The sequence below is a fragment of the Ictidomys tridecemlineatus genome, chromosome 11 (genome assembly GCF_052094955.1).
Source record: "Ictidomys tridecemlineatus isolate mIctTri1 chromosome 11, mIctTri1.hap1, whole genome shotgun sequence".
In the NCBI taxonomy this organism is placed as follows: Eukaryota; Metazoa; Chordata; class Mammalia; order Rodentia; family Sciuridae; genus Ictidomys; species Ictidomys tridecemlineatus.
Window position 1 is genome coordinate 23,299,147 of NC_135487.1, and position 14,571 is coordinate 23,313,717.

Consider the following 14,571-nt stretch of genomic DNA (forward strand, 5'->3'; position numbering starts at 1 on the left):
CATTCAGGGAGGTAAATAAGGTTCAATGAGGTAAAAAGGGCAGAGCCCCCATCCAGCAGGGCTGGGGCCCTTATTAGAAGAGAAAGAGACCCGAGGTGGGCACACACACAGGAAAAAGGCCATGGGAGGACCTAGAGAAAAGGTGGCCACCTGCAAGCCGCCGAGAGAGGCCTCAGGAGAAGTCAGCACTACCCGCGCCTAGACTTGGCCCTCCACCTCCCGGAAAGTGATAAAAGGAGGTGTCTACTGTGACACATGTGAGGGATGGTCACCTTCTCCTGACCTCTGATGCTAAAGTTGTGCAAGGGAAAGAGGAGTTTGGAATGGTGGCAGAAGAGCATGCACCGAGAACAAGCCTTCCCCGAGCCCTCTCACGGTGCCAGACACTGCTCTGGACATGGGTCTGGGCTTCTCCTGGCTTTTGCGTCACAGCCTATGGATGGGCACAGTATTTGCCTGAGTTCACAGTTGAGGACACACAGTGGTGGCTGGCTGAGGAGCCCACAGCTGGGAAGTGTCGGAGTCAGGACTTGAACCTGGGAGGCCTGGCTCTAGGGCCTTGGTTTCTAGACAGACAGGCGGGCCTGGGAATGCCACCTCTGCCCACTGTTTCTGTGGTGAGACGTTGGCTGCCTTCAGAGGGGTTGGCTGACTACTTGTCCAGTGTGAGTGACCTCTGACCAGAATGACAGAAGTTCTTTATCCTGAAGCTAGAAGTGTGGCCTCCTACTCCCTCCCCACTCCCCACCTGAGCCCCTCACCACCCAGCCTTTACCCTTTTGTGGTAGAATGAAAGTAGAACCAGCTTTGGACTTACATGGCTGTGAAAAATGTTCTGGAATCAGGGTACCTGAATTTGAACACTGACTCTCCTCCCATTTACTTAGCTGTGTATCTTGGGTGAGGGACTTAACCACTCTTTGCTTTCAGTTTCCTCCTCTGTGAAGTGAGGATAATAGGACCCACTTTAAAGGTTGTCATGAGGACTCAATAAGACAATGTATGTTACATAGCACATAGTAAGGGCTCAGTTAATACAAGCCAGGTGATTCGGGGCAACTCAATTCACCTCACTGGTTGTTAGACTTCTCATGTATAAAATTTAACAATAACTTTCTCAAAAGAGTGATAAGATTAATGAGATAATAGTAGAAACACAACAATCCCTTCACGATCCTTCTTTGGATGCCTATATGAGCTAAACCCATGGCTTAGATTTCTCGTGGGAGTGGAGAAAAACGGACATTTTTTATTACAGTAAAGCATTTGATGTAGAAATGGGAGAAAATATGTGGATACCTTTATACCGAATTCTTAAACCATTGTGCACTAGGGGCTGGGGCTGGGGCCTGAGGTTTTTCACTTGGAACATGATTGGTCTGTGCATTGTGTGAAAATTTTACAACCCACATATTCCCTTAAAACGTGAGACATGAAAATGCACTCACTGTCCATTATTTATCTCCCTTTTCCTCGTGTATTTCTTGTAAGCAGGATATTTTCCTAAACTCAGTTTGAGAGTCTTTGTCTTTTAATAAGGAATCTAATTACCTCCGTAATTAAATAGCTGATACGTCCCTCTCACTGCTGGCATTTTGCTTTACGCTGTAGATTTCTGATGCTTCCATGGGGTGTCCTGCCTGCTTTGTCTTTTGTGAGAGGCAGAGTGTTTCCTTTTGTCTTAATTTTCTACTGGGATGTGGAAAGTAGAAAACCCACATTTCATTCCATTTGTGGATGCTTTTAAGTCTTTGGTAAACAGGTTTGATATTATATTCTCTCAAGTGATAAAATTCAAGAAAAAAGTAAGGACCAGCTAGCCAGGAGCCTCCGCCACTTACAGGCTGAGAGCACCTTGGGCAGGTGGCCAAACTTCCCAGGTCCCAATGGGGACAGTAACTGCACCTATTCCCTGGGGCTAGTGAAAGGTTGAAATGAGGGAGATGTTTTTAAAACACTGAGGTGGGTTCTCCTTTAAAAATAATAAGAAGAAGAACGTGGGAGATGACAGGGCGTTCTTAGGTGGCTTCACTTACTCCCTGGAAGTCTTTCTTAGGACACTGTTGGTTAAACATATGGAAACCCCTGACCCCACGTCTTCTGTACCCTAGATCCACAGTCATCAAGTTACCACCCGCAGGCCAAACCCAGCCCAGACATGGACATGCAGTCTAAGGCCATTTTCACATGGCAGTGACGGGATTGAGTAGATACCCTACAACACACAAGGTCAAAAGTACTTCATTTCTGGCCCTTGAAGAAAAACTTTGCCCTCCCCTGCTTCCCATGCACCCACGATCCTCCGATGACCCTCCTTCTTTCTAAATTTAGAAGGAGATATTTTCTCCCATGTCCTATCACAGCCTCTCAAAACCTAAGTGGCTCTTAGCATATATTAAAAGATTTTCTACAAGACCCTTAGCTCCTGTGTTTAATTGTCCACAAGGTGGAGATACTTAATCAAAAACAAAACTATAAAGAGTGGACAGGACAAAGACACTGACCACAAAGCAGGGACCCCCCCCCCAAGGCTCAGGCAAAAGGCAGCCAAGCAGCCTAGGAGGGCAGGTCCCCAGGGCTGCACTGTCCCACCCCGTCCTAGGTTTCTGTGCTGGGTGAGCTGCTCCGGGCGACGTCTGCCTCTCACTGTGCTTCTCTAAAGTGCTGCCCCCCCAGACCCCCCCAGGCTGGCATGCAAGGCTCGTCACTTGGAGAAAACTGAGCATGCTCTCCCTGTGTCGGGTCAGTGTCTCCAACAGGCGGCCCCTTATTTCAGGTGCCGACTGCCCCCAAACAGACAGCATTTCCCCCCAAGTGGAGCAAGTACTGATGGGTCTAGTGAAGACAGGGTTCAAAACTGGTTAAAAGAAGGCTGGCAGCCACACTTATTGAGTGCCACCTCTCCACCAGGTGCTGCTCCAGGAGCTGTGCGTGCTCAGAACAACCCCACCGAGGTTCCACGAGTAACCTGCACTTGATGGGGTAACTGAGGCTCAGAGAGGTCAAGTGGCTTGCTCAGGGTGCCCAGCCAGGTAGGTTGCAAGGCAGAGACAGCAGGAAGGATGGCTCTGAAGGCGTTTCATTGATGTGCTTCTGATTAGTGAGACTCTAGGTAAGAGATCATTCATTCACTCATTCATTCATTCCATGATTCATCAGTCAGTATTGGCTGAGCCTCTACAAGTGTCAAGCACTAGGCCAGGTGTGGGGATAAGAGGCCAAGGAAGATTCTCTAACCTTGTGCACTCACGTACCAGTAGAAGCATAGCTCACTGTTATGAGTACTTAACTTTATACCTGGGCTGGCCCTTTACATACACTGCTTATTATCATCTTGTCAGGTTATTTATTTTTATTTTTTTTCCAGCCCAAAGAGCAGAGGTTCAGGGGCTGGGGATGTGGCTCAAGCGGTAGCGCGCTCGCCTCGCATGCGTGCGGCCCGGGTTCGATCCTCAGCACCACATACCAACAAAGATGTTGTGTCTGCCGAGAACTAAAAAATAAATATTAAAAATTCTCACTCTCTCTCTCTCTCTCTCTCTCTCTCTCTCTCTCTCTCTCACTCTCTCTTAAAAAAAAAACAACAAACAAACAAAAAAAAAACAAAGAGCAGAGGTTCATAAGGAAAAGCAACTTGCTGGATCCAGCTCAGGATCCTCTGATTGGGAAGCCCACCTGGACCCCCTGCCATGTGTAGTGTTCGGGGTGGCCTCTATCCTCCCCCACACCCCCACCAGCCTGGGGGCAAAGCCCTCTCTGCTCCCTGCAGCTCTCCCATTTGTGGTGGGGCCATTCAGATGGAGAGTCAGGACTGGGTAAGAAGTCTCTGAGTCACCATCCTCTGCCCACCACAGGAGAGGAAATGAAAAGCTTTCTGTCCCCAAAGGATAGAACCACAGCCCCTGCCTCCTTAGATGACACTTCTGCCATTAAGAGAACTTTGGGGTGTGTGCGCTCTTCATCCATGTTCCCAAACATTTATTGAGCACCGATTCTGTGCCAGGCACCGTGCTTGGTACACACATTTGACACGGTCCCTGCCCTTATCTGTGCCTGCAGTTTGGTGAAACAGATGGCTGGTCCCTGAAATCGACTCAAAAGCTGCCCTGTAGGCTGAGATAGGGTGAGGAGATGCCATAACAGGCCCAGAGCTTGCTGCGAGCCGTATTTCTTCTGGCTGGTCTATCCTGAGTTGCTGGGAGAGTGGTCACAAAGATATCAAGGCAGCATTTAACAGGGGCACAAAGGCCAGAACGGGAGAGAGCCCAGAGAGCTGGGGAATACGAGCACACAGAGAAGGAGAGAGAAGCAGCCGGGAAGACTGGGACGCTCAACGCTGCCATCGCTGCTGGGCTCCCCTGGGCAGGCGCTGGGGCAGGGCTGCTACTGGCTGTGAAATGGAGAGTTCCCAGCTGAAACCAGAGGCATTTCTGATGCCTGACCGTCCATACCCAGCATTTTCTCCTGTGTAATCTCTGGTCCCAATTCAAGTTCCTATGCAGACCCTTCCTCTAAAGCCCTTGCCACTCCAGGGATAGGGCAAGGAGTGGCCCTGGGTCACGGGAGGAAAGGATGGATGGATAGATGGACGGATGCAGAAATGGACCTCTGAGGTTCAGGTCACTCAGTCCCCCTGTGGAACCTGTCTGGCTGACAGCCACGGCCCCCGCCCGAGGGCACATACCTTCGCAGCGCAGGACGGCACTGTTCCACACCACGCTGCCCTCCTTCAGGATGCAGGTGATGGTCTCCGAGCCCTGGGTTCCGAGGAAGCCTTCGTCACAAAGGAAGGAGATGGAGCTGCCCAGCTGGAGGCTGTCCCCAAACCGTTTGCCATTTACTGGAACACCAGGATCTGGGCACTCATTGTGTCGGAAGGCTGCATGGATGGGGGTCAAGGACAAGATTAGACAGAGCTGGTGTGTGGACCACAGCCAGCAAGCTTCATTATGGTGGTCAACCAGACCTCTACCACTTCCCCAAGAACCTGCCATGATGGAAGGAGAGCTAGAACCCCTATAACCTGGGATCCCCCAGGTTATGGGTGATAGGCCCCACTGGGTGTGAAGCAGGTGCTTGAGCACCCAATCCAACTTCATTCGAATGGGCACCTATAGATCAGGCATGCGCTCATTTATAACTTATCACGATTCCCTCCATCAGACACCGTTACCCTAGTTTATAGACGAGGAAACTGAGGCTCCATGTAGTCAAGGAGCAAATCTGTTTCCTCAATGTCAAATCCATTCCCTGCTTCCTTAACTTCACATGGTTATGGGATCGCTTATGCTGCAGGGGAGCCGGCTCTCAATCCTGTGACGCTCATAGACACTAACATCATAAAGCAGGTGCCCTGGACTTAACCCTGTCTGAAGCCGTCCCCCTCATTTCCTTGCTTCTTGTCAGGCTGCTGCTCCCTCTGCCCAGGTGACTGCTAATGCAGTTTGGGGAAGAGCAAAGAGACGGCAGCACTGCAGATTCAATAGAGCTCGGTCTCTAATTAGTTCCACCATCCTGGGTGACGTGTGTCATGGTGCCGAGCCTCAGTTTGCTGATCTGTAATTTGGAGATCCTATTCAATTGCAGGGTCATGCGGATTCAGGAATAAAATGCAAGTTGATTGGAATATGACAGAGGTGAGGGTTTGGTGTGGTGCCTGGTAGACAGTAGGTGCTCGTTAAGGATGATTCCCTTCCTCTCCTGCTCCCCTGCATGGAAGGATGCCCTTTGCTATCTCATCTCCACCAAGCCCACTTCCAGTCCTCCTCCCCCAGGAGTGCCACACTCTATCCTGAAATATCTTTGAGGTTAGGCCCTATGGGTGTCCTCACTGTTTTAAGGATGGTGACCTCCCCGTGTGCATGGGCAGGTGCCACTTCAAAGAACCCAATGCACAGCACACTGACATTCCCTGGTGATGGGGACACACAGGCACTCAGAACCACAACTGACCCTGGAGGCGGTGGAATCTGGCTGGAGGCAAGAGCCCTACAAACCTGTCACCCTTCCCACCTCAGATGAGCTGCAGAGCCTGTGACGGGAAGATGATTGGGATGGCTCTACAGGGCCTCGTCTGTATAGTTCCCCACAACCTTCCTTCTGAATTGCAAAGTCTGGGGCAGCCCAGAATCAGTTTCCCAACCTTTCATCACTAGCAACTATGATTGTGGAGTGCCCTGATGATCAGAGATATGGGGAGGGAAGAAAAGTGGTACCTGGGATTCAGGAGTCCAGTCATTTTCTATTAAAACCTCTTAGCAGTTGCCCACACATATGTACATGTTCACATACCTGTGCACACACACAGATGTACACACACATGCATACATACAGAAGGAATATGGGGCTGTTCACAAAATCTAAATCAAGGATTTAAGCCCCGACCATTTCTACCTGTATACCTTTTCAAAGCTCAGTTTCTTAATATGTGAGAAGGATCTTGGCTTATGGGGCTTGGTTGTGAAGCTACCGGCAGATTGTAGACTGCTCAGCACAGGGTCTGACACACAGTAAGTGCTCAATAAACAGCAGCTAGTATTGTCATTGTCAGTTATGCCCCATGTGGAAGAAGGATCAGGTTTACTGCCAGGAGCTGCTGAAAGCGGATCTCCCAGCCCTGCTACAGGGGCACAGATTTTAAGTCCCAAGTGGGAAAGCATGGCACCTCTGTAGCTGTGGAGAGAACTGCCTGGGGCCGAGTCAGGCTCAGCCCTGATGATCACTATGAGACGGGGGAGGAGATAAATGTCTTCTGGGGGAGACTGTGTTAGCTCCCAAATGCTCATCCATGGGCCAGTGTTTCACTGGATGCATCTGAATCCTTCATCTCTGTAGATTCTGGGACCCTGTCCCCTTAGAGATTCTGACTCAGTAGGACTAGGATGGGGTTTAGTTATGTAAAATGTTATTTGCCTTTCTCCATCCAGCTATATATATAAGTGTATAGAAAAATACTTGCTACCTCTAATTCCAATTCACCAAGTGCTGGCAAGGACCATTACTGGGTGGGGGATTCTGGGTGGTGCTTATTATTTTGCATTGACCTGTCCCAGATTGTGAGTGTTGCCATGTTGCATATGTATCATCCTGATGATGGTAGAGAGAAACGCTAGGGAGAGCGTCCTCAGCCGGGTCTGCCCTCCCACTGGAGCTGGTTCCCTGGGCTTCCTGGGCCTCCTTTTCTCCAGGACTCTGGAGATGTTCCTTCCCTGGAAAGCAGGGACTTAGTGGGATTTGATTTTCCTTGGACACTGAAAGTATCCATTGTTGCCCAGGTTCCTCACTGGGGAGCTCTCAGCTCTCACGGTCCCCAAGGCATGAGCTTCCCAGGCTTCCTCTTCCCCTCATTCCTGCTACTGCACTGGGGTGAGAAAAAGCCGCAGCCACCCACAGCTCCTTCCATTCAACAGGCCTTGACTGATCCTTGCCTCATCGCATGCCCCGTGCTGGGCAGAGGGGATGGGAAGAGAAGTAACAGGTACCTGCTCCTCTTGAAGCTCATGATCTTATGGGAAAAGCAGGGAGGAGGACAGGGATGCTCAAGAGCAGGACCCTGAGGCTAGAAGAGGATGCTTAGGAAAGGTGGGACTGGGCTCTACCTCCTCCTGTCCCTGGATGGTGGGAAAAGGGGAGTCGCACCTTGAGAAGGCTGTTCCCAGCAAGTCTGCTGTCCTGAAGAAGGGTGGTGAGGGAAATGGGCCTGAGCCTGGGTGCTTCCTTGAAATTTGGGGCCCAAAATGGCCCACTAAGTAGCCATTGAAGTCTTCAGCTCAACTGGGCCCCAGGGATAGGTGGGACAAGGGGACACAATCTCTTTGCCAAGGGTGGGGTGGGGGTTGGGAAGAGATGGGCTTCTTCATATGGCTCCAGGTAAGTGTTTGTGGGTGTGGGGCAGAGCTTCAGCTGGGGACTTGCATTTCCAAAGCAGCCTCTGGGAAAGGATCTGGAAGCTTCAGTCCCACCTGACTATCTGTCAGGGGCCAAGTTCCCTAGGTTTATTGTTTCCTGTGACCTGATAACAACTTGCTGCTATCTTTGGAGCTTGGCTTTGTTCAGTCCCTAGGTTTTTATCCCACTCCTACCCACTGTTATCTTGAGATACAGGAATGAAAAATACTCACTATGGAACTTCAAGTTGCTTCTAGAGAAGGGGCCCAGGGTGGAAACTGGAAGTGACCACTTTGAGATTGTGGTTCTACGAGGGGCTATGACTAGATGCCCTAAGAGTGTGGTCTCCAGGCCAAACAGAAATGCTGCTCCAAACCTTTGTTTTTACTTTGACCACAGGAATGGGACTGGGCAAAGCAAAGAGTGGGTAACCCCCAGGAACACCAGGGGTCAACAGGAAGTAGTGTTCAGGAACTCAGGGAAGCACAGCGGAGAGGGAATTGGGAGTTAATGCCAGAATGCCAGAGGCCTCCCTGGTTCTAGAAGGGCCTTGTAGAAGGGGGAGACTGGGAGGAGAAAGGAGGCTTCCGAGCTCCCTTTATATCACATGTCACCTAGGGAAATAATGCTCATTGGAAAGTGAGACCACAGAAAAGAGGTCCTGGCCCAGCAGGCAGACATTTATGCTTTTTCTGGTCATTCTGGGGTCTCCCAAGCCAGGGTCTGTAAGCCAGCAATGCCCTTGGGATTGGTGCACCCACATCAGCACTCCTCCCTGGAGCACCGCCCCTCATCCTCAGAAGGGGACACTCAGAGATGCTCAGATAGCGACAGAAGGAGGACTCACTGGTAAAGGTGATGTTGAAGCCCCTCTTCCCCGTGGAGTGGTCAGTCTGGAACTCAAGACGGGCCACGTGGCCACTGCTCGTGATGGAGGAGGGGAGCTGGTTTCCTGAGAAGGTACCCAGGACCGGGGCCTCGGCAGTGGCCCCATCCTTGATGACCAGAAAATCAAACTGAGGCTCCACATCAATGTCATTGAAGGCCAGGTGGATGCGGCTCTCGGGCCTGGCCAGGATGAGCCAGACGCAGTGTAGGTGGTTGCCATAGTCCTCTGGGTAGTTGGGAGACAGGACGACTCCGGAGGGACTGGTGAAGTTGAAGAAGCAGGAAACTGCAAGAGAAGAGCAGGGGAGGTCAATAAGTGTCCCCAATATTCTTCCCAGGCCACCGAGGCCTGGCAGAGGAGCATTTTCTTAATCTACTCCAGGGTTGGGCTGGACTGGCTGGGCTCTGAGCTCTAGGCAGAAGGCCTTCTGAGTTTAATGACAAGCGTAGACTAGAAGGTTCCCTGTGGCAAAGGGCAGACATGGCGGAGTTGGTAATCTCTTGGCCCCTCTCCCCATTTCAGTGGCCACCCCAGGCAGTCTGCATGCTTTTGGTCCCTGGTGTTGAGGGTATTGTCGCCTTGGTGTGCAGCAGTAGGAAAGGACATTGATCATGGAGATTGACATAGTGGTGGAAATCTCCCAGAGAGAATCCAAGTCCATTTCTCTCTTTTAAATGTTTTTGATGGGAAAATGATAGGTAGCCCTGGGGATTCTGACAGCTTCAAGCCACAACAAATGCTATGCTAATGAGGTACCAGGTGAGCACCATCTCTTAGAGACCAAAGCTTTTGAAGGAACTGGGTGAGAGGCCACAGGGTCTTATCTTAATGCCCTGCTCACTTCCTGTTACCTTTTCCTCCCTGCACCCTGAGAACCCAATCTTCTTCCAAAGCCCTCATTGAAAACCATTTTCATGCCAATTGGTCATTCCAGACCCAGAAACAAGGATAAGGCAAGGAAACGGCATTAAATGGAAAAACAGACCAACAGATAATAAATCAAAATTAGAAGGAGGAAATAAAAGACGAACAAATAATTGCAACAACTATGATTCAGGGAAGTATCAATATTGAATTAAGGCTTTTATAATTCTAGATGAACATCCCCAAGATGAGTAAAGAGTACGCTCCGAGCACTCAGAGGAGAGCAAATAGAATGAACATGAAAACACAGTCCATGTCACTAGAGAAAAGTCAAGAAAGAGACATAAAACCCAATACCTTTGAGGCTTTGTGGGAACTCGCACATGCATTTAATGCCGGTTGCAGAGGAAAGCCGATGGAACCCTTTGGAAGGGAGCATAGGAATTCTTATTAAGAGCCACAGAGCTGTTTGAACACTCTGACTCAGTAATCTCCCGAAATTAATTCAAAAGAAAAAGAGCCACCCGGACAAAGCTGACGATAGTGACATAATTGTATTATGGAGAAAAAAAAAATGAGAACAAGCTATCTGTCAGTCAGCCCAATAAAGTGAGGTAAATTATAGCCTTTAATGTGATGCGGTTGGAACGCAATCATTAAAGTGATAAATATGACCTTGTAGAAAGAGTGTTAAACATCATTTTAAGTAAAACAGTAGATCATAAAATTATACGTGTACTTTTGATGATAGCTATTAAACACTTGTTTATGTATGGATGAGGTTTGGACACGGTCCCCAAATAAAAAATGGTATTAGGGTAATATGTTTCAGGGTGATTTTTTTTTCCAAAATTAAATACCTTTTAATTTTTGTGATTGCAAAAATGCTATAGCATTTCTAAACATTTTTTTAAAAAAATTACAGAAAATGACAAAGAAGAGAGAAAGGAATATGCATAATCACTTAAATCCCTGTATGTTTATATCTATATTTGGTGTTAATAATATTGATTTATAGTTATACTAACTATAAATGAAGCTAAGATGAAAAAATAATAAAATTCCTTTTGTCCAAGGAAACACCACACACACACACACACACACACACACACACACACACACACACACACAGGGAAGTAGTGACTTCATGTGGCAAATTTCCTCTTGCTTCTCCCTGCCCCACCCATCTCCTTATATGAAAGAGGAATTTCTTTTCCAATCTGCCACAGATAGCTCTCCCACCAACCTGAGAAAAGTGAGCCTGGTCTCTAAGACCATTCTGTCTCATCCTTATAATCCCTCTATTTTTAAGTATAGAAAGAATTTGAATCAAGGGGAGAAAGAACACAGAAAAGCTTTTAAAGCGATGCATGATAAAGTTAAGAGCAGAGATTATTGGGTATTACTGAGGGTTTACTAAATATGGGACACTATTCTAAGCACTTCCATCAATTCCTCAATTTAACGGTCACAATATTCTTGAGGTCGGTATTATTATTAACCACAATGAAACATGAAAACACTGAGGCACAGAGAGGGTAAGTAACTTGCCAGGGTCACATAGCCAGTAGATGGTAGTACCATATTCATAGCCATACAGTTTGACTCCAGGGACCAAGCTCAGCCACCCCTCCACACCCAGTATGAGAATGATGCTGCCCACTGGGCCTCAGTCTGACAGTGGAGTCCCTGGGAGATCCTTCCGTTTATCTCAAGCATTGCTTCAGCCCTGATCAGGCCAGAAAATGGAGGCTCCGCCACCCTGACCCCAGCTTTGTGGTAGTTCAGTTGTGGGTACCAAACAAATGATGCCCACAGGCAATGACCTTGAAGACAGAAGGGGCCTGTCATGTGGCCTATTAAACCAGTCTAAGATAAGCCAAAGACGAAGAAAGATGCTACAATTTCAGAGGGAAGATGACGAGGAACACTGTAACCAGATGAACAAACGGATTTGTCGAAGAGAATTTAATTAATACCATCTGAGCTCCCACCCGCTACCCCATCACTCATTTTATTTATAGCCTTTTTTCAGGGGCACCAGCTTAGATCTTGAGCAGCTATATATGGTAGCTCCACTTATCTCTAAATTTGTCTTGTTCACTTGTTTAGTTGTTTACTGCTTGGCCCTCTTTCTCCCCAGCATATACCCAGATGTTCTGTGAGAGCAGAAATCCTGTCTGTCTAATTGCTCTAAACTTCTAATGGCTCCCACAGTACCCGGCACACTCTAGGTGCTCAGCCAGCACTTGCTGAATGAACCAGTGAGTATCCAATGGTTGACAGATGTGAAAAGACAGTGACCTGGACATATGGGCTTCACAATCTCATCCCACTCCAAAACTCAAGCAACAGAATTGACCAAAGCCTATAAAAATAGCTGGACATCTGTGTTAGTCCTGAAAATGAGAAAATACTGTGGCACGATCGTCAATACATTTCCCTCAGACACAGTACAGATGTAGCCCTAAATAATAGTAGAAAAGGGTGTGACCCAACCAAGTCATCGAATAGCAGACATAACAGAAGCTGCTCTCAAAGACCTCAAAGAATACGGTCTCCACATACCATTCATAAAAGATCACTTGAAGATATTTTCTGTTCAATGGAGAGATGAGTTAAAAGGAAGAACTCAAGTATGGAAAGCTGTGGTTAATAAAAAAAAAGATTAGTAACAAGTGAAACCAACATCGTAATGAATCTAAATAATTGCTATAAAATGGAATGCAAAGGTAACAAATATTCCTTGGAAGAGAACACAGAAAATATCATTCCCATCCAAACCCCAGGGTAAAATATTCCAGATTATACTGACATAAAGAATAAAGTTAGAGCAAGGAGATCTGCTCATTTCCTCATCTTGTAAGAAATTGTTTTATAGTTTCTATGGCTAATTAGAGAAAAATAGGTTAGAGTGTGTTTTTAAAGATGTTAAGTGTAATTAGAATAAGAAATAGCTTATCTTTACAATTACCAAAAGGGGAAAAAGCAAAGCAATCAATTTAGAAAAAACAAATGGAATTCAAAGGAAAAAAAATGTATAGAGGAGAACTAGAAAGTAAGGTGCTTAAAAAAAGACAAAATTTGATTTATGACAATAAATATATATAGCTTAATCTTCTAGTAAAATACAACCCTCAGTTTGAGACAAGACAAAGTAAGTCTAGGTAGTCGAAAGGAGAGGAATGGGCCAAGTTGGTTCACAACAGAAGAGTGTCACAATTTCCCAATGCCCAGGCCCCAAAGGCTCCTATTTGGTTGGTGTAGTAGGCCTAGTCATCAAGGATATTAAAGCTCCCCAGGCAATCCTAAATTGCATCCAGCATTTAAGAACTACTGGTGGAAGTAAATGTGAACAACAGCAACAAAAAGTAGTTTTAACATTAACTTCAGACCCTCCGATGTTATATTACAGCTGGCTCTTAGACGGCCCTTGTTTCCAGCCAATAGTCTTGGACAGCTACCAAAAGACATTTCCTCTTGCACCTGGAATGAGATGGGGCTGAAAAACTGACACTATTAGAAGGAGACTATGGCCTTATAAACTCTGTCTTCCATCTCAAGAGAGAACCCAGACCTGCCCCAACCAGGACAGGAGAAGGGATATGCAGTGTCCCACCATAGCCTCATCTTTCTCACTCTGGAAAACTGTATAGACAGTTTACTGGACTGTTTCTATAGGGAATAGGAAGGGCCTGATTCTCAGTTCCCAAATGAGGACAGTAACTACAACAAAGCGTTGTAACTGGATCTCAGCGTTATCAATCATCCAACTTAGAAGGGAGAGATCAGGTGATTCTCCCTTTCAGAAGTGATTACCAGGTGGTGCTATTGCCTTGACCTTGGCTGGGCAAAGCTTTTAAGTTGGAAGGTTCTCAAGGAGGTTTAGACTTTTGAAAAACAATAGTGGTGGAAAACTCATGAACAGATGGAGGTGGATAATATAAATTTACTATGATCTTGAGTAATAAATGAAAGGGGCTTGTTGGAGAATTCTCTTAGTATACTTTCCTTTTGGTGTGGTCACTGTTGCTTCACTGCTTTCAAAATTCTAAGTCAATTACTTGGACTAAGAGAAGGGAGACTTCACCAATCCTTACAAAAACCAAAATGAAAAGTCAAAGATGATAGTTAAAATCTGCATGATGAGCCCATTCCCAAATGAAGACATGACAGTTATGATTCTGTATGCCTCAAAGCATTGAAACAGACATAACAAAATATGCTAATTTGAAGTCAAAAGTAAATAAAGATAAGGAGGATCTGAAAAATACTAGGAGTGGATATGATGTGTTAGTCAGCTTTCTGTTACTATAATAAAATACCCAAGAAAAACAACTTAAAGGAGGAAAGGTTTATTTAGGCTCATGGTTTCAGAGATTTCAGCCCATTGTCGATTGGCTTCATTGCTTCTGAGCCTGAGATGAGCAGTATATCATGGTGGAAGGGTGTGGCCAAGCTCACCTCATTATGGCTGGGAAGCAAGAGAGAGGGAGGAAGGGGCTGAGAACAAAAAGAATCTTTCTAGGGCATACCCCCGTGACCTTCCTCCAACTAGCTCCTGCTTCCTAAAGTTTCTGCCAGTTCCCAATAATCCATAGGCAATGAACTTGTCAATGGATTAATCCATTGATGAGGTCAGAGCCCTCAGGATCCAAACACTATTCAACAACCTCACCTCTAGACATTGCTGCGTTGGGGGACCAAGCCTTCAACACAGGAACCTTTGGGGGGCATTTCAGATCCAAACCATAACATGTGGGTTTATTTGAAACTCTGTGACTTTTAAACAAGGAACACAACCTTCTTTACAGGTGCCCATGGAATATGGCAAAAACAGATCTTCTTTTATGTTACAAGGAAAACTCCATAAATTCTACTACAAAACAAAAACTACTGGGTCACATTTTCTGTTTGCTGGACAGACTAGA

The 14,571-nt window shown here is 46.8% G+C and overlaps 1 protein-coding gene across 6 annotated transcripts in view; it reads right to left on the reverse strand.

Annotated features, from left to right (window-relative positions):
- The window catches only part of Csmd2 (CUB and Sushi multiple domains 2), a 542,274-nt gene that overhangs the window by 187,907 nt on the left and 339,796 nt on the right, over positions 1 to 14,571 (reverse strand). For all 6 annotated transcript variants that reach the window (XM_078025879.1, XM_078025878.1, XM_078025877.1 and 3 more), the window contains 2 exons: positions 8,735 to 9,061; positions 4,685 to 4,879 (listed from right to left, as the gene is read on the reverse strand). In XM_078025879.1, coding sequence (XP_077882005.1) covers positions 4,685 to 4,879; positions 8,735 to 9,061 — 522 coding nt within the window. The remainder of the gene's footprint in view (positions 1 to 4,684; positions 4,880 to 8,734; positions 9,062 to 14,571) is intronic.